At 37.9% G+C, this 18753-nt stretch overlaps 1 protein-coding gene across 10 annotated transcripts in view; it reads right to left on the bottom strand.

Annotated features, from left to right (window-relative positions):
- Positions 1-9640: 9640 nt before the first annotated feature.
- LOC129178071 (protocadherin-9) overlaps positions 9641-18753 on the bottom strand; it is a 237926-nt gene continuing 228813 nt past the window's right edge. For 8 of the 10 annotated variants that reach the window (XM_054769814.1, XM_054769812.1, XM_054769815.1 and 5 more), the window contains one exon: positions 9641-13207. In XM_054769814.1, the coding sequence (XP_054625789.1) occupies positions 12837-13207 (371 nt within the window). In that variant the 3' untranslated portion in view covers positions 9641-12836. The remainder of the gene's footprint in view (positions 13208-18753) is intronic. The other 2 variants (XM_054769822.1, XM_054769825.1) reach the window with 1 other exon arrangement.

Below are 18753 nucleotides of genomic sequence, written 5' to 3'. Positions count from 1 at the left end.
ATTATTAGTAAATAGTCTAGTTGAAAAATACAAATTTTAGGAGTAGGTAAAACACTAACGATGCTCCGATCGATCAGCCACCAATTAGTATTGGCCGATTTTCGTAAAAAAAAAACATGTGATGGGCAAATGCCGATAAATGCCTTTGAAAGCCAATCACAAACAGCGATTGGTGTGCGGCAGCAAACCCTACATGTCTGCTGTGTCACGTAGTGTTTTGCCAAAACTCGTAATGAGCCGACAAGGGATGCACTTTGTCCCGTATGGCTGCGAGAATCAAAACTAGTCTGTAAAACCTCCAATCAACGCCAACGTGTTTGATCACTCCTTTATCAAACCCATTGCTGTTCGACTTTTCTTGCATCTTTGTTTACACATCACTGGCGACAGCAAGCTAGCTAGAGTTATCCACCTAGCTTCCCGTCTTCCGAATCCAAATATGACTTTTTACCTCAGTGACATTTTGTTTTTAAAAAAAACAAGCAATGTAGTTATTTCGGAGCTCATTTTGTCCAATTTTGCTCTCTTGTTCTTGCCCTCACAACACTATTTGTGTGTCGTTGTTTAATACATGAATGTGAGTGTGAATGGTTGTTTGTCCATATGTGCCCTGCGATTGGCTGGCGACCAGTCCAGGGTGGACCCTGCCTCTCGCCCAAAGTCAGCTGGGATAGGCTCCAGCATGCCCACGACCCTAATGAGGACAAGCAGCATAGAAAATGGATGGATGGATGTTTAATGAACATAAACACATAGTGTGTCCATCCTTATGATGGTGATACTATGACAGGGGTCTCCTATCTCACCAGGTGATTTTCAGCTGCTTACAAAGGGTCAAAAAATATTTGCTTCAACTCTTAGTAGTTTTTTTTATAATAACTGTTCAATTCAGACAGCACACAAATAGCATAAAGATGATGGCCACACTCCTTGAGTGGGAATCTGCTTGGTAAATAAAGTAGTGTACAATTTCAATGTTGCCAGTAATAAACAAAACACAAATAGTTGACAGCTCTAATAGTGATGAAAGTTGGAGACCCCTGCAACCTGGACACTGAATTTATTCTGTTTTAAGTTAAGCAGGACAGATTTCTATTTAATAAATTTACCGTATTTATTTGTATTATTTTATTCTGTTAATTTAGTTATGATGAACTACACAGGAAATTATTGAACAATTTATTTCCCGTGCATTTGTATTACTCCAACACATGCACCAAATTCAATTAAATTCAATTCAATTTAAATTAATTTATTTCACAAAATTAAAGGCAAAAAACCCCAAAACAATCCACCCATGGGCATGATAATAATTTTAAATTTTTATATTTTTTATATTTTCCCTCGAACAAACTGCCATATCCAAAATTCTTGCCCTTTTTCTTTCTTAATCTCCTACGTGGAAACATTTGGTTAAGAAAATATTGACTCCTGTTGCACAATGTCTCCTGTGTGGAATCATTTGGTTAAGAAAATATTGACTCCTGTTGCACAATATCCTTGAAATTGCCTCAACCACGTTAAAGAGAGCACACACTGCAGCAATCTTTACTTTCGTAAGCACATGGAAATGCATTTGACATTGTGCAGTTCGCGAATGCACGTCACTTCCTGGGCACTTTGCGTTCACATGAACAAGTCACAACGATTGCATAAAAAAATCTGATTTTAACAAAAAATCCGAATTGGCCTGCAGTGTGAATGCCCCCTTTGTTATTTCAACATAAGTTTGTATTTTTTTTCCAACGCTGTAGTCATAGTCCAAACAGAGACAGTACCTCTGGTAAACAGGAAGGGACACAAACGATGGTGGCCATTGGTGGTGATTTTGCTTTAAAAACAGAGTCGAACATGGATCGATGGCACCACTATCTGGCCTACAGGTATTGTATTTGTAATGCCTATTTTCTAAATTATTGGGAATTGATTAGGGACATTTTTCAGTCTAAAACAGTAAGCGCCTTGTGTGTTATTTTCAAAATCTTGTTCAAAAGAAACTGCTCAGTATTCATTCCAAATATGTGCCCTAAAATTGATCATAGTGACCTCGAGCAATGTAACAGCTCCGATAATTCAGACTTGTGATATAAGGTCATCACGGGAGAAGCTGGATAAAGTACAGTGACATACTGTTAGTCTGTCATAGTTATTGCTGTGCATTTTGCATAACTGTGTCTGTTCTCTCATGATTTTCCCTACTGACCTTCATGTTCCATTTAGGGAGCCTCTGCTTTTAGAGGGCATAATTATGATAAATACTTTACCCTACAATTTATCCAAATGGAGACAACTGTACTAAGTTTTAGCAGCAATGCATATGCCTCTGCTTTTTTTCTGACAATGTCTGAGAGGGTTAGCTTGTGCTCACGCAGACTTGTGTAAAGGTTGTGCTGTCAGCTCTGCACAAAAATGTCCTATATACCGCAAATGACATTACTGTCACTCTCTTTCCATTTTTAAACTGATTGTCGTGGTTATGCACATTCAGTGTGTTAAAGGCCAGAACAAAACATTATTTTTGTCTGACTACTGTATGTGAGACAGCCAATTTGTTTAACCCACAACAGAGAGAATTATGAGTTATTTTGATACGGCTGTTGAGGAAAACACATTTTTACATACAAAGTATTTTAGCACACTGAGCTGTGAATAAATATTAGCAAATTTATATTGGACTGATGAAAACCCCAGTGAATCGCATAACTTAGATGTGGGTGCCAAATTATTTAAGGTTGGAAGAATGCATTTTTACTAAGACTGCTTACATTACAGATATCCAAGGTGCAAATTTTTTTGACTGAGCTCTGCTAAGCTAAACCCCATTTCAACCAGTTTTAGTTACTGGCTTGTAACGGTGTTTGTAGTCCAACAAACTGGATCCTGGAGAAAAATGGGTTCTGAAAGGACTGACTGGGATCTGAACAGAATACTGTACTCTTTCATACATAGAAGTAACTTTTTTGACAACCAACAAATGGCAATTTAAAGGAGACATTTTCTCCACAGATTAAAACCATTGCTAGGTGTCTTATTTGGTCAAAATACCCCAAAGACCAAGAATTACTGCATACTTAAAAACCCATCTAATCAGCGCTATTTAGTTTTGAGGGTATGTCCTGTTTCGTGCAAATAAACCTGGCCCTCTCTAATGCAGTAGCAGTCAGATTGGAGCAGCAGATGGATCCCCTGTGAAACCGACAAGGGTCTGGAGCCCCAACAAGAATGACTAACAATTGTAAATAAAAATGAATCCACTTTGCGCTGATGTCCTCGACGGATATTTATGCCCCTACTCCTTCAGACTGAGTCGAATACTGCTCGCCTCTGCATATGACAATTTCTCTGTATTATACTGTCCAATTACCATGATGTCATGCTTACACTAAAGACATTACACAGGCTGTAGAAAGCCACAGTATATAATAAATGTTTCTATTATTGGTGACATACTGACAAACTGGCAGGTCATGATCTAACTCAGAGCACTCAGACGGTAGGTTGGGCTTGCGCACTAAGCCGAGAGGAGACACTTGTGGCAGCCTCATCTTTGGTTCTGCCTTGTGTTTGATCAGGAACCTTTGCTTCATGGTTGAGGATGGGATCTTCCTATCATTGTGAAGGAGAATTCACCAAGCGTTGTATTGTTCACCCACTAACAAGGAACGTCAGCTAAATTGAGACCGTCATGAGACAGGTTAATTTCGCCATACTAATGATGTGTTGATCCGCAGTCCCTCCGTTCTCATTCTGTGGGGAAGTGGTAAGTTTTTGGCCTCTTTGTCTTTCTTCCCCACTCGGTTTAAAACACTTTCTTAAGTTTAGAATAAGTAAACTAGAAATGCTAACTAGTAGGGATGAGCCGGATACTTGTAAACGAGTATCTGTTACGTGTAATGCATTTTTGCTGAGTACGAGCATGAAACAAGTACAGCTCGTCTTTATCCGTAATGACAGAAAATCCTCATTATGTATTCACTCTTCACGCTCTGTGATTGGCCAGTCACACACAGCGACCGCCCCTCCCTAGACATATACACAAATGCACAACATAACATCTCAGCTATCAGCAGTACACTAAACACATTGAAATAGCATGCTAACAATATAATGAATTGGTGGCAATGCTCATTTGGGGTAGCACGGACACTTTTTTCCTTGAAATGTATTTTTGTCTTCCATAAAGTCATCATAAAACAGGCGCGCTACCTACAATATAAAACTTATTTTTCAGTTGGCAGCACACAGACAGTGGAAACAATAACATAAATGGACCGGCCAAAACATTAGGTACACCTGCACAGCTGCATCAAACATTCTGCCTGTATGGCTATCATACTACATTATACAGTATACATAAGCGTGGTAAAATATTACACCCCTCTCAATACGTTGGAGTATGCATGTTACAATATTAAAGTTTTTTCGTAACGTACGCGGTGCATTTCACAAGTCAGCTCGTGTGTCAGTCACTGCCAGGTTTTTTTTTTTTTCGTCTGCTTGCTTCTAATTTGGCTCGTGATATAAAGTCAATTGGACGACTTTGCTTGTAGTATCGACCGCAGTGCTTTTGCGAAAAATACAGTGAACAAGGCTGCCACATTATTTCCCTGTTTGCCATGAATCACCAACTTCACACAACTCATTAAAAAAAATATTAAATCATAAAGTCTTACAGATCACTTACACACATACGCAGTACACATATAGCTGAATAATAAACAATAAATATAGCAACTTCTGATCAATCCATCAATCCAATCCATGTCATTTAAGCCCCACCTATTTCCGGTTAAACCATGTCCACTTCTGGTTTATGCCCCAACGACTCCGAGTACAGATACAGATATGGATAATTTAGATGTGTGAACAGATAGAGATACAGTTAGTGGTGTACTCGCTCATCCCTACTGTCTGATGACGGATGTTGCAATGACGAATGGACTAGAGATGTTAATTTAGTTTGTTTAGAGTTGGAAATACATAAATGGTGTCTGAATAGCACTGCTATTGATGTGTTCAGGTCAGAATAAAGTTAGAAAGGAGTGACAGACTCTGGGGAGCTACACTGTGCTGCAGTCTGTCGTCATAACAGAGAGCAATGGCTTGTCATGATGCGTATGCGTTAAATACGCAAAAAAAAATATGTAATTAATGAAATTAATGAATTAATTAATTAATTTTGACAGCCCTACTAAAAACTAATAAGTCATACAGATCACGTACACACATACACGGTACACAAATAGCTGAATAAACAATAAATATAGCAACTTCTGATCAATCCATGTCAATTTCAGACTAAAAATAATGTACTAATTTAAGGCCCACCCATTTCTGGTCACACCATGCCCACTTCCAGTTTATGCCCCATCCAGTCAGAGTACAGATAAGGATACAGATAGATAATTTAGATGGGTGAACAGATACAGATACAAATAGTGGTGGACTCGCTCATCCCTACTAACTGGTTAGCTCGGTAGCATGCCATGATAGTGGCAGCTGTCTTTTGTCCCCGCAGTGATCTCGTAGCCTGCGCAATATGATGTAAACAAAGAAGAATAATAAAGTATAAAAGTGACTGTAGGGTGTTATGTAATGTCTATGGTGCTCTAATAATGTTAAAACCCGTCATTAGCCCGTCATTAACCCAGTCATTAACAGGTTTTCTATGCTCTAACTAAGAAAATATTCTGTTTATTAATATTGAATTCTACTTCACGGAAATTCACTTATCATGGTCGGGTCTGGAAACAAATTATTTGCGATAAACGCGGGAGTACTGTATAGGCACATTAATGCAGTAGAGTGCCCTAATGGCAGGACAGGAAATGAAAACAGGACGGTTGGTCACATACTCTATGTAAGCGATTAAAATGTCAGTTTTCCATAGTGTCCTCTTTAAAGTTGACATGATCTTCAAATACTTTTGACCATAATAATTTTAAGACCAGTTTTAAGTTGGTTGACTCACTTTTTAATTGGGACCAATTGCTCGGCTTGTCTGACATTTGTTGGAGGGAAAACTTGCAGTTACACAAAAACTTGGTTAGACTGTTGTTTTTCGTTAAATCGTTGGTATTTTGGGAGGTATTTTTGGCTTATTTTGTAATGCAACCAAAAGTTTATCCGTGATAAAGATCATATTGACACAATGGAAACATATCCAGCAAACATATAAAACCAGCAAAAACATATAAACAAGAACAGAATGTACAGCTCAAAAATGAGCCGCCTCGGGGAAAGGAAAAGGAAAATTCTACTTGTCTGTATATCTTGTGGAGAGTTGTACAGTATTTTCCTGTGTTTGAATAGTGTGTCTTCTGTGTGACCAATCTGTGCTGAGCATCCACTCCGTTACCCTTTGTCCATGGAGGTTTCTATATCTCAGAAATATTCTCAAAGCCATATGAAAAAGAAAATACAATTGGGAGCTTGGGCTTGGTGTGACATTAATTCACTTCACCCTCACAGTTCCAAGGCAATTAGCTTTGATGCCTTTCAGAACGTATTCTAGCCCAAGTCAATAGCTAGCATGGCAAAAAAAATAAACAATTTAAGCAGGCCCATTGTGTGACAGTTGATAAATAGATCAATGAGGTTTCAGTGAGAGTAAAAAAACCTGAATAAATAAAGAAAATATAATTACTTAAGTAGTTATGCTGGTTTGCCTATTGCCATTGTTAGTCATTTGAAAGCAGAAACACAACAAAATCTGACAAATACCGAAAACCCAAAGATAAATCAGCTCATGAGTGTTCTTTGAGGAAATCTTACCATCATCACTTGTCAAGTACATAAAGAGGCTAAATAATGTGAAATTTGACTTTTCAAAGAAATTTATAGTGGAACCTTGGTTAGCGTCATGATGATTGATTAGTTCCAGAAGATCCGAAATGGACGCTAAACGAATCAATAATGTAAATCCAATTAACCTGTTCCAGAAAGACAAAAATATTAACACAAACCGTTTTTTCATAGTTTAATGCATAAAACAATTGTAAATGCATATAAATAATGAATGAAAGGGCTACATTAACAGTTAAGGTTACTTTTACCTTCATTGAAGACATGATTCTTGACGTGACTGTTGCCAAAGACACGATATGGCAGCGAGATCAACACTTTCATCTTCAACACCACACCCTCCTGTTTTGTCATTTGTCATATCTGTTATATGTCTTGGATTCAATAGTGTTTCTCACCTCAGTAACCTGAAATGGAGCCAAATAAAGTTGCAAGTGCCAGCATTTTGATAAAGAGCATGCTGATACATCATGGTAGGGTGACAGGGCTGACTTCCAGTTGTCATTTTGTTAGCAAGCTAACAATGCTAACAGGACGTTGTGTGATAAAAATACATTAAGAACGCAGTTGGACTCAGTGTATTAATAACATGACACGACATATTTTACACTAACTGAAAAATGCGTGCAAACTGAGGCAATATTCTGCCGTAAATTCTACGTTAACCGGAAAACACACTAACCAAGGTTCCACTCACAAGTTGTTGCAATATGATTAAACACTGTTATTATTATTATTTTTTTGACCATATAAGTGCCCTGGTTGGATTTGAAATATAAATTAAAAGTGTTTAGGCTATATCATCAATCATGTTTAATAATAATGCTGTAAAGTTTTAAGCTGTTTTATTGTGTTGTGTTTTTATTACGTCACCGTCACCGTCAAGTTATAATCATTGTATGTTGTGTTATACATTTTCCGTTGTCACATTACTGACGATTTAGGGAATACATATAATACATATCACATGGTAATAATGTGGTGTACAATATTACAGCTCAATATGAAGTTGTTTTGTTTTATTACTTTTTGTATAATTTATGTATATATACATATATAAATAAATGGGGAAATATATACACCCTTTCCAAAAAATTAGAATGTCATGGAAAAGTTGTTTAATTTCCATAATTCCATTCAAAAAGTTAAACTTTCATAGATTATAGATTCAGGGCCCACAATTTAAACGATTTCAAGTATTTATTTGTTTATTTTTACATAATTTGGGCTTCCAGCTCATTAAACCCACGAAAACAGGAATTCAAAAAATTAGAATACTGTGAAGAAATCAGCCCAAATTTTGCAGGGCATGAATGTTTTAAACTGAGTGTCACACACTAATCATCTACTAAACTCGAATCACCTGCACAGGCTTCCCCAGGTGTCATTAAATTGCTTCAGTTTGGTTCAATTGTCTCAGTTGGGTTCAATATGGGGAAGACTGCAGACATGACAACTGGCCAGAAGACCATCATTGATACCCTCCATAGGATGGGTAAACCACAAAAGTTCATAGCTAAGGAGGCTGGTTGTTCACAGAGTGCTGTGTCCAAGCATATCAATGGAAAGTCTCGAGGAAGGGCAAAATGTGGCAGGAGAAGATGCACCAGCAAAAGAGATGACCGTGGGCTTCAGCAGATTATCAAACAGGGAACATTCAAGAATCTGGCAGAGATCCAGAAAGAGTGGAATGAGGCGGGAGTCACAGCTTCAAAAACCACCACATTCAGACGCATCCGGGAGATGGGCTACAACTGTCGGGTTCCTCGGGTCAAGCCACTTCTGAACCTGAGCCAACGTAGGAAGCGTCTCCACTGGGCCAAGGAGAAGAAGGACTGGACTGTTGGCCAGTGGTCCAAGGTCCTCTTTTCCGATGAAAGTAAAGTGTGCCTTTCATTTGGGAATCAAGGTCCAAGGGTTTGGGGGAAGACGGGTGCGGAACAGAACCCAAGCTGCCTGAGGTCCAGTGTGAAATATCCACAGTCCGTCATGATTTGGGGTGCAATGTCCGGTGCAGGTGTTGGTAAACTCTGCTTTCTTAAATCCAAGGTCACCGCAACAGTCTACCAGAATGTTTTAGAGGATCTGTATGGAGATGCAGATTTCATCTTCCAGCAGGACCTGGCCCCTGCCCATACAGCCAGAAGCACCAAAACCTGGTTTGATGCCCATGCCATCACAGTGCTTGACTGGCCAGCCAACTCACCGGACCTAAACCCCATTGAGAATCTATGGGGTATTCTCAAGAGGAAAATGAGGGGCACCAGACCCAACAACAAAGAAGAGCTGACAGCAAGCATCAAGGAAATCTGGGCTTCCATAACTCCCAGGCAATGCCACAGGCTGATTGCTTCAATGCCACGTCGCATCGAGGCAGTGATTAAGGCAAAGGGATTCCCAACCAAGTATTGAAGACTGACATATTGTTTTGAAAGTACCATATTTTGATTGATTGATGTGATCGTAACTTATTTCTTTTCTTCCTGCAAAAACTGAGAAGTAAATGGTGATTTCTTCACAGTATTCTAATTTTTTGAATTCCTGTTTTCGTGGGTTTTATGAGCTGGAAGCCCAAATTACGTAAAAATAAACAAATAAACACTTGAAATCGTTTAAATTGTGGGCCCTGAATCTATAATCTATGAAAGTTTAACTTTTTGAATGGAATTATGGAAATTAAACAACTTTTCCATGACATTCAAATTTTTTGGAAAGGGTCTGTGTATATATATATATATATATATATATAATACATATAAATGGTTTATATGGGGAAAGAGCTGCACAACAGACACCAAAGTGTGGTGGAGGTGGTAGACAGTTATAGAAATATGCATACACATAATGAAAACATTTATTGCAGTATCTGTATACCTGTAGAATAGTAACAAGGAATAATTGTTTCAGTATCTGTGATGTCAAACACCCTCACAACTGACACATACCGCAATAAGCAAATCACTCCATCCTACTTAACATCTTTATACTGTGACATAAATATGAGAGTGCTTTACAAACCAAATATTTTATGCACAAATAAATTCTACAAAATAAAGGACACATAATGACCAAGTTAATGTCAAAAGCTATATCTTTAAGCATGCTGTTCCACTGTGTAGTTTTCCATCCATGCTGTGGAGGTAAAACAAACCTTTTCAGACAGTGGAAGGATGTATGAGCTTTCTCTGCACATGCCGTTATATTTTACTGATAAACCTGTAACTGGATTTTGCACTCTAATACCTGCATGATTATGTCTCATAATTTGGCAAACAGTCAATGCATAAGGCATTTAATTATTAGACAGGAAAATTATTGTAGCCAACATTTGCTCATTATTGAATGAGAACTGTTTTAGTAAGATCATGAAGGCACAGCGATTAAAGTATTTTCTTAACCTGTGTTTTTTTTACATATGGAAAATAAGAATCTATGTGGAAATAATATATATACATACACCAGTAAATTCCAAGTACTACAGTGGGATTCTACTGAGTTAAATCACAATTTGAGTAAAATCTATACAGCAATAAGATCAACAGCAGATAAAACATTTAGTCATTTACAAATATATTGCTATCCAATTGTAACGAACAATTTCAAAATCAGTTTATAGAGTAGAGCTTTCATAGCGTTTTGCTTTTATAATGCACATATTGAGAGCACTGACATCCTTCATACATTTTTTTGTTTAAAAAAGTTTAACTGTGACTTTATAGTGTTTCAATAATATGTGGTACATGGGGAACACTGAGCATTATGGAAAATAACTTTGTTGACCAAATCAAATGCAGGGGATTTTAAAAAGGAAAAAACACAGCAAACACATTAAAGATCAATGTCCAGGTTGTTACTACGCGATCCGTACCGGAAACGTGATTGGTTCGGCACATGCGCGAGACCAACGTCACTCCCTTCTTTCGCAAATTTTTGCAACAGCGCTTCAGCAACATCACGTTCTGTGGTTGTTAATATTTTTTAAATGTATGAACATCCTGTGAATGGTCAATAACCATACTTCATATATGGGTTATTTTCATAGTGACTCTTACTAAAAGACTTTGCTCACATGTTTCTATCATTTTTACTCACCAAGACTGATCTACTTAGAATATAACGCAATGCACGTAGCGCAGATGCGCAACAGATGTAAACGTCATATCCGGTTATGTGTAATATACAGGAATAAATACAAATACAATAAACCATATAAAACAAAAACACTGTGATATTTTAATGTAAACAACCATAAGCACAGTGCAATCATGGATTAATCTAGAGGATTCAGCTATTTATTTTTTCAAAACGCAAAAACACCATCCATCCAAACATATCTTGCTAGCACAACCTTTTGTCTGTATTTTTTCAGTGGCGCAAAAAAACATAAAACAATTTATCGAACTAAGAAAAGAGGGCTTATAATTTATCCGCTTGCACCATGGATATAAGAAAGAAAAGATTATGTTGTAATTTCTCCAATTTTAACATGCGTAGCAGAAATCGTGTCTGTAATCTGTAAATGCTTACAGATTACACATGTGACGTAACTGCTGAGAAATAGGCCATCCGGATGTAGACGCGTTCTGCACATGCGTAGAGCTAGGCCTGTCACGATAACAAATTTTGCTGGTTTATAATTGTGCTACAAATTATCGGTGATATTCGATACTCTAGCCAACATTTTTGAGACCATTTTTTTTATTAATTATTGTCATGAGAGGTGTAATTCACATTTGAACCACTAGATGGTACCCAAGTATAGTGTACATTGTACCTGCGTGAGCCATTAGCTTGACACAGAAGTTGCCTGGATGTATGTTTTTGCAATGTAGCCACCGACACTGTCTGTGGGCACGCATCATTTTGCACGGCTTTGTTTATATTTGCTGACCAAATGCCTCAATAAGCGTTGACTGCCGGGACGAAGGCTCCGCTGCCCGAGCACCTCCGGTAGTTTTTTTTCCCGGTTGAGAAAACTGTTTGTATCGGTCGTCGGTGTTCATGCGCTCACCTTGTTCATTCTGTTTAAAACCGAAATACCCACACTGTGGCTGTGGCATTTAAAAAATCACTTTTGTGCCATCATTCATGTTAGCGTATGCTGGCTCACTAAGCTAACTGCTGCTAGGGCAATAGGGTAGTAGCTAGTAGCCCCGTCTCCACAAAGTGGCTGAATGAGTTTAGAACCCACTCTCTCCATTCATTCCACTGTAGAATCAATGCACACAGACAGATGGAGTGTGAACCCTTTGTCATCCAGCCTGTGTGGCACAGAGACAAGCAGACACGCAAACACACGCATACATGCACATGTCAATTTATCAAGGGCGTCATTATTATCTACCTGTTTTTTTATCATGACAGGCCTACTTAGAACCGATCGCGTTTCTGGTACGGATCGCGTAGTGACACAGCTAAAGTTGCAAATCCTGATAATATCATGGTTATAACAGCAGCCACCAGCCTTAATCACCGTGGTTGTTACATGTACAGTACAAGGGTGTGGTTAATAGGTCTTATTTACAAACACACAGACAGTGACAGAATTAACAAGTGTCCACTTACATTGTTTTCAACGCCTTTTGAAATGTGATTAATTTTTCTTTGATTGTGTCGAATAATATAGTCCAGAACAACTCAATAACAACCACATCACATACGTGTATATATCAGTCACCCATGTTTTTTTTTCTTTCTTCATCTTTTCATTTTCTCCCCATTAGATTTGTCCTTCCTTTGCAAATCAAAGAGGGGAAATATTAAACATAACAAATCCACGAAGCTTAAATTAAAAAAAAGAAGTAGAACGATAGAAATATCCTCAGTAATGTTGACTTGGAGGGAACACTACAGCAGCTCTTTAGTTTTGTGGCCTACATAGTACATGTGGCTAACACACTGCAGAAGCATCAAAAAAAAAAAAAAAATGCAAGAAAAAAAGGCAAAAAACAAGAAGCTCTCAGGTGAGTTGTTTGGTCTGTTTGTTGTGTCCGGTTGTAAGAACCTCTCACAATACAGGACCAAAGTCCATCTTAAAGCTGTTGGTCCTTAGGGCTGTCTGGGCAGGAGGCGGACTGGCAGGACTTTAAACTGACCAGCGGAATATCAGCCATGCCGCTACTGTTGAAGTGTCCTTCTCCACTGCCAAACTGCTTCCTGTCACCAAAATGCTCCGACTGCCCATTCTCCTTTTTCCAGGTTCTAGTCAAGGTATGTCCATTGAGAAGTTTATCCTTTGGACCCCATTCCCTCTGAGATCCAAAACTGGACACGGGTGACTTGTGCTGCTGATAGGATGCCAAATTTGGAGGCATCCAGCAGTTGTCCGAATGTCCTAGAACGAGGCATTCCTGTGTGCACATCTCTGAGGCCTCCATTAGGCCACGAGGTCCCAGTGGGCCGTCTGGGGAAATGAGAAAAAGAAAAGCAGGTCAAGATATTTCAGTGACAATTAGTCAAACTATTTAAAAGCCTTTACCATACCAATCCATTTATGTTTTGCTTGGGGTTAATCATTTTAATCTTCACACAAAAATTGCAAAAAAATGCGCAAAGCAAGGCCTAAAAAGGCATGGTTGGATCGGCTTGGTGTAAAACAGGAATTGGCTTTATATGGCTGCTCATCTACAGTCAACACCTGGCCCACGTGCCATCGTAAGTTAGCACGGATGTATTATTTCCAAAGAGTCAAGTTTAAGTTGGCTGGGAGTCCCAGTTAGGAAGGGAAAAAATTGACTGAAAAACTGTAAAACATGAACATTTTGTTTACAAATGCATTCTGAATGTTGACTAAATAGTGACACGGGCTGTCAATTGGTTAAAATATTTAATCGTGATTAATCGTATTGTAAGTATAACTTTGAAAGATTGCTTCATGTAATTTTTTGTTTATTAAACATTCTGTTTTTTTTAAACAACTCAACACAAAATTGACTTCAATGTATAAAAAACAAACACGATGTACAACAAGTAGACATTTGTAAGGTAAACAAACTGTCCATCACTCAAACGCCATTCAAGCAAATAATCTCAGAAAATATAATTGCGACTGACATTACAAATAAAGGTTTACAAAAATACCCAACAACTAAGTGAAATGAAAACAAGGTGAAAAACAAATACTGACAACTTACAAAAACTAAAGTCAAGAACAGTCCGTAGTTTACAGAACTCGGACTGCACCCATATACTGTAGTGCAGTCAGGCTATAGCTTATAGTTCAATTCCAAACACTCTTTTACAGAGACATACTGTATACATGAACAAACGCTCTTTTATACACACTTTATCACACTTTTTCTGGTCTGGCAACTTCAGCAGTGTGGAAGTTCAAGCAGAGCAGTTCAAGCACAAGCGCTAGCAAATAATAATAATGCTCATAAATTGCCTCGCGAGCCTTTACTGCCAGCAGATTAATGTTTATTTTTTGTTATTTTGTTAATTTAATGTATTGTGTTTTTTTTTTTTTTCCTCAGCAAAACTAGGTAAAAGTAATGTTAAATGTTCAGTTTTCCATTCTTCATTTGTAATTATTTTTGCATCATTTTCTGCATGTAAAACTGTAATTATTGTCTATAAAATGTATTTTGTTTTAACATTTTTAGTTTTCTGGAACGGATTATTTGGATTGACATTCAATTTGCTTTGGTTAGAGTCTGTTTTGGTTTGAGTCAGACGTTCTAGAACGGATCATGACGTTAACCAAGGCACCACTGTACCCTTTTTTTGTCCATTTCTGCTCAATGTTTGTTTTCACTTGCGGCTCAACATGAACTGCAACATTGCTACGTTTCACAAACTACCGACCAGTTTCTTTATTACCACAATTTTTGAAAATCATTGAAAAGCTACAAACACACAAATTGATGGACAAATTGATAAATAAGAATGAATTGCTCGCGGACAGCCAATACGGATACAGAGCTAACATTTCAATTTGGCAGTAATCGAAATAACCGAGGAAATTACCAACGCTAAAGACCGCAGAAAGTGTGCAACTGCAGTATTATGGATTTGACAAAGGCTTTTGATACAATTAATCACAATATACAAATTTAAAAACTACAAGGGTATGAAATCAGAGGGACAGGGTGAACAAAAATACATTTCTGGGGGTCATATTAGATGATAATGTGAGCTGGAAATCTCACATTAAAAATATACAACAAAGTGACAAGAAATACCTCAATACTGAATAAAGCAAAATTTGTTCTGGACCTAAAAGTCACTCTATATGCTCATTGCAAATTATTTGCCACTTGCCAAGATTTAAAATTATATTTCTAGATATGTTAGATAATTTCCCTAGTTTTAAGGGCTACTTACTTATTGAGTTTATAGTATAACCTTAATTTTACAATAAGGGATTACCTTTTGTCTAGTTTAGCTGAAAAATGTTAAAATTGAGCAAATAACTCTTAACACGTTATTTTGGTTTTCCCAACAAATAAAATCGGGTTTAAAGATTCCACTGTGTCTAACCACGCTTGGACTCACTACTAACTCTTCATTTCTTTGTAAGTACATTGTCTGTACTCATCATATTATATAATTATTATTCATTCTGACTGTTGTATAATTTATTTAGTGATTCTAAGCCTTGACTCCAATTGTACCACATTGTTATACTACCTTATCATCTTCCTATGCATTTAAAATTGGCATAGAGTACATTTAGAATACAGAAAGTGAACAAATGTAATTGATGTGAAACAGAGGGGGAATGATTAAATAAGATCTGCTTCTTCCTTCTCCTTTTTGGATATGTGGAACTGTGAATTGTACTATGTGATTTATTCCTATGTTCAAAATAAATTAAACCATTACCATAACCAAAGGGAATTTCTGTTGACTTGCTAATTACACTTTAACTTTAACAGCCCTAATTTTAACCTTTCTGAAACACATCCTAATGCAACACCAGAAGCAACTTATAAAACAATATACTGTAATTTACTGCAGTCAGTAGTAGGCGTGTCATGAGATCTCGTGAGATCAAAATGTGATGAGATTTCTTATTCAGAAAAAAAAACATTTTTCATTCATTTTCTGTGCTGCTTATCCTAATTAGAGCCGCGGGGGCATGCTGGAGCCTATCCTAACTGACTTTGGGCAAGAGGCAGGGTACAGCCTGGACTGGTCACCAGCCAATCGTGGGACACATGTAGACAAAAAAACCTAAATGCTTCTCATAAAAGGTCTACATACTTACTGAGCCAGTGCTGCAGACGGGATACAATTCAGCAAGGGGGCAAAAGGCCCTCACGGCTGCCTCAACAGTGCCACCTATTGATGACAGCTAACCCCAGGCCACCAGAAAAAAAAAAAGTCTTGTGATAATAAATTAATTAATTAATCACACAATAAATTTTGCCGGCCTCGATATATTGCGATGTACATGCATGTCTGTTTTCCTCTGGGTTCACAGTGCTTGTTTTTAGCACCTGTGTGCGTTTGCTTCATAAAACAACGGCTTGAACGAAGTGAGCCCCCTTGTCAGTCATACAGTCTCGTGGGCCACTAACATACACAGCAGAAGAGTGCTGCCTCGTGAGGAGCAATTCATAGTGAAATGATGCCTGCAAAGCCAAATGCCACAGCCTCCGTGGGACTATTTTGGCTTCAAACCAAATGACCAAGGTTGAGTCTATCAACACAGACGAGCCAGTATGCCGAATTTGTTTAAAGATAGTGGCAACGCAACAAACTTCCCCCCAAAAAACAACCTGTCTTCCCATGGGGAAAAAACACAGATCGAGATACAGAGCCTTCGTCACTCACTCTTTGTCAACACTCACTGAGACATTGACAAAGTAAATGCAAACAAAATGAACAAAATGGTGTGTGCTCATAGAAAGCGTACTCTGCGACATCGCAAAAGAGATGCTCTTTAATACAGTTGAAAAGTCAGAATTTTTTGAAATGCTGCACGCTTTTGACTGACTGTATGAATTGCCTGTGAGAAAATACATGTCTCAAACGGCAATTCCACAACTTTCCAGAATGAAAGACTACATATTAAGGGAAATATGACATTTTTGTGATATATAGATAATGAAATATATCATTATTATTATTATTATTATTATTACATATTACCATACCATTAGTGATTCATTTGGTCGCAAAATTGTTTATATAATTGGGGGACAATAAACATTTAAAAATGCACCTGCATTGTTTTGTGACTCAGTTAAATTAAGACTGTTTGTCCAGTCATATATTTTCACACTGTATTAAAAAAAAAAAAATCATAATCTCGTCTTGTCTCGTTCTGCTAGACCCAATGTTGTGTATCTTCTCGTCTCATGAACTAAATGTCTTGTGACATCCCTAGTATGTACTTCTCTTTCTGCTAATCCCATCAGGGTCCACCACAGCGAATCACCCACATGATTTGTTTGGCTTAGTTTTTACATCAGATGCCTTCCTAACGCGACCCTCCCACTTACCCGGGCTGGGGACCTTCATTGGAGTGCTCAAATGACTGGGTGTTGGGGCACCACCTAGGAGAGGCGCATACCTCGACACTCGTTCTCATTTCTCATGTGAAATTAATTACTTGCCCCAGGTGTAGAATAATTTGACTAGCCCTCACAGAATCAGACCTCAGACCCCACCTTAGGAGTGAGCTAGAACAGATATTGTAAGCCAGGTGATCTTCTTCATATGAGTCGTAATACTTTTACATCTGCGAGAGAAAGGTTTTAAGAACAAAAAAACACTTTCAAAGGCCTCGCCCCTTCAACACCACAACATTGTTTGCTTGGAAATTTTCACGAGAGCACCAAACATGGGACATTGAAAAGTCGAAGAAAGTTTAATTCTCAGATAGGAAAAAATGTAACCTTGATGGTCCTGATGGGTTCCAACGTTACTGGCATGACAAGGAGATCCCACCTGAGCTTTCCAAACAGCACAGCGGAGGGGGCAGCATCATGACCTGGAGTGTTTTTTCCTTCAATGGAACAATGGAGCTTCGGGTTGTGCAGGGGCGTCAAACGGCAGCTGGCTAAGTGGAGATGTTGTAGGGGACATCCCTGATGACTGATCTGTCTGTGTGGTAATGACTGAGTTTTTCAACAGGACAACGCTGCAGTTCACAATGCTCACGTGACAAGGACGTCTTCCAGAGGAATGATGTCACTTTTGGACCATCCTACATGTTCCCCGATCAAAATCCAATTGAGAACATTGATGAACAGCCTATTAACAGTGCAAAATTTTAATTCTTGCAATTTTTTAACTGTTTTTAAAATTTGAATGAGGAGTGTACTGTCTATGCACTTTCTATCCCCGTTCTCCCAAATAATCTCAAAACACAGATGAACATGAATTACCACTAAAACATGACAAATATGTTTCAAATCAGGAAATAGGCAACATCATTTGATAGAAATGCATGCATGTAATCCATTACCCCATCACTTGAAGATTATTTTTCTCCTTTGAGACCCTTTTTTAAAGAAGCAACTAATTCCATCTGTTTATTTCACAAGCATCAAAAGGTAATGAATCCATCTGTTTTTATCCTAAAGAGAAAAGAAAGGCATTTGTCCTAATTTGTCTCTTACCTTCACACACAGCTAATTGGTTGGTGGGTAAGCGCTCTAATATTTCAAAGGTTTGTTTTCCAACTCCTGTCTGGGCTGTTTTTATCCTCATTAAATTAAATGTGCATTAACTATTTTATGAAGGTAAAGCTTACAGTTTTACAGAAGCATGGAAGATTTTTATTCTGTCGTATGTTATTAGTAGTACATGTGTACATTGTAGAAAAGTATACTGCACAATGAATAGGATAATATTTCATTCCATGTAATCACTTACAAATTTGATTGGAGGAAATATAGAAGAATTCTACAGAGTAGAAAAAAAAGCTTAAAGGAAAACTGCAGTTTTTTTGGAATTTTGGTCATCATCCACAGGCCCTATGTGAGACAAGAACAC

Source organism: Dunckerocampus dactyliophorus, chromosome 3 (assembly GCF_027744805.1).
Source record: "Dunckerocampus dactyliophorus isolate RoL2022-P2 chromosome 3, RoL_Ddac_1.1, whole genome shotgun sequence".
Classification (NCBI taxonomy): Eukaryota; Metazoa; Chordata; class Actinopteri; order Syngnathiformes; family Syngnathidae; genus Dunckerocampus; species Dunckerocampus dactyliophorus.
Note: the sequence above shows the minus strand (reverse complement) of the source record. Positions and strands in the feature narration are given on the sequence as shown.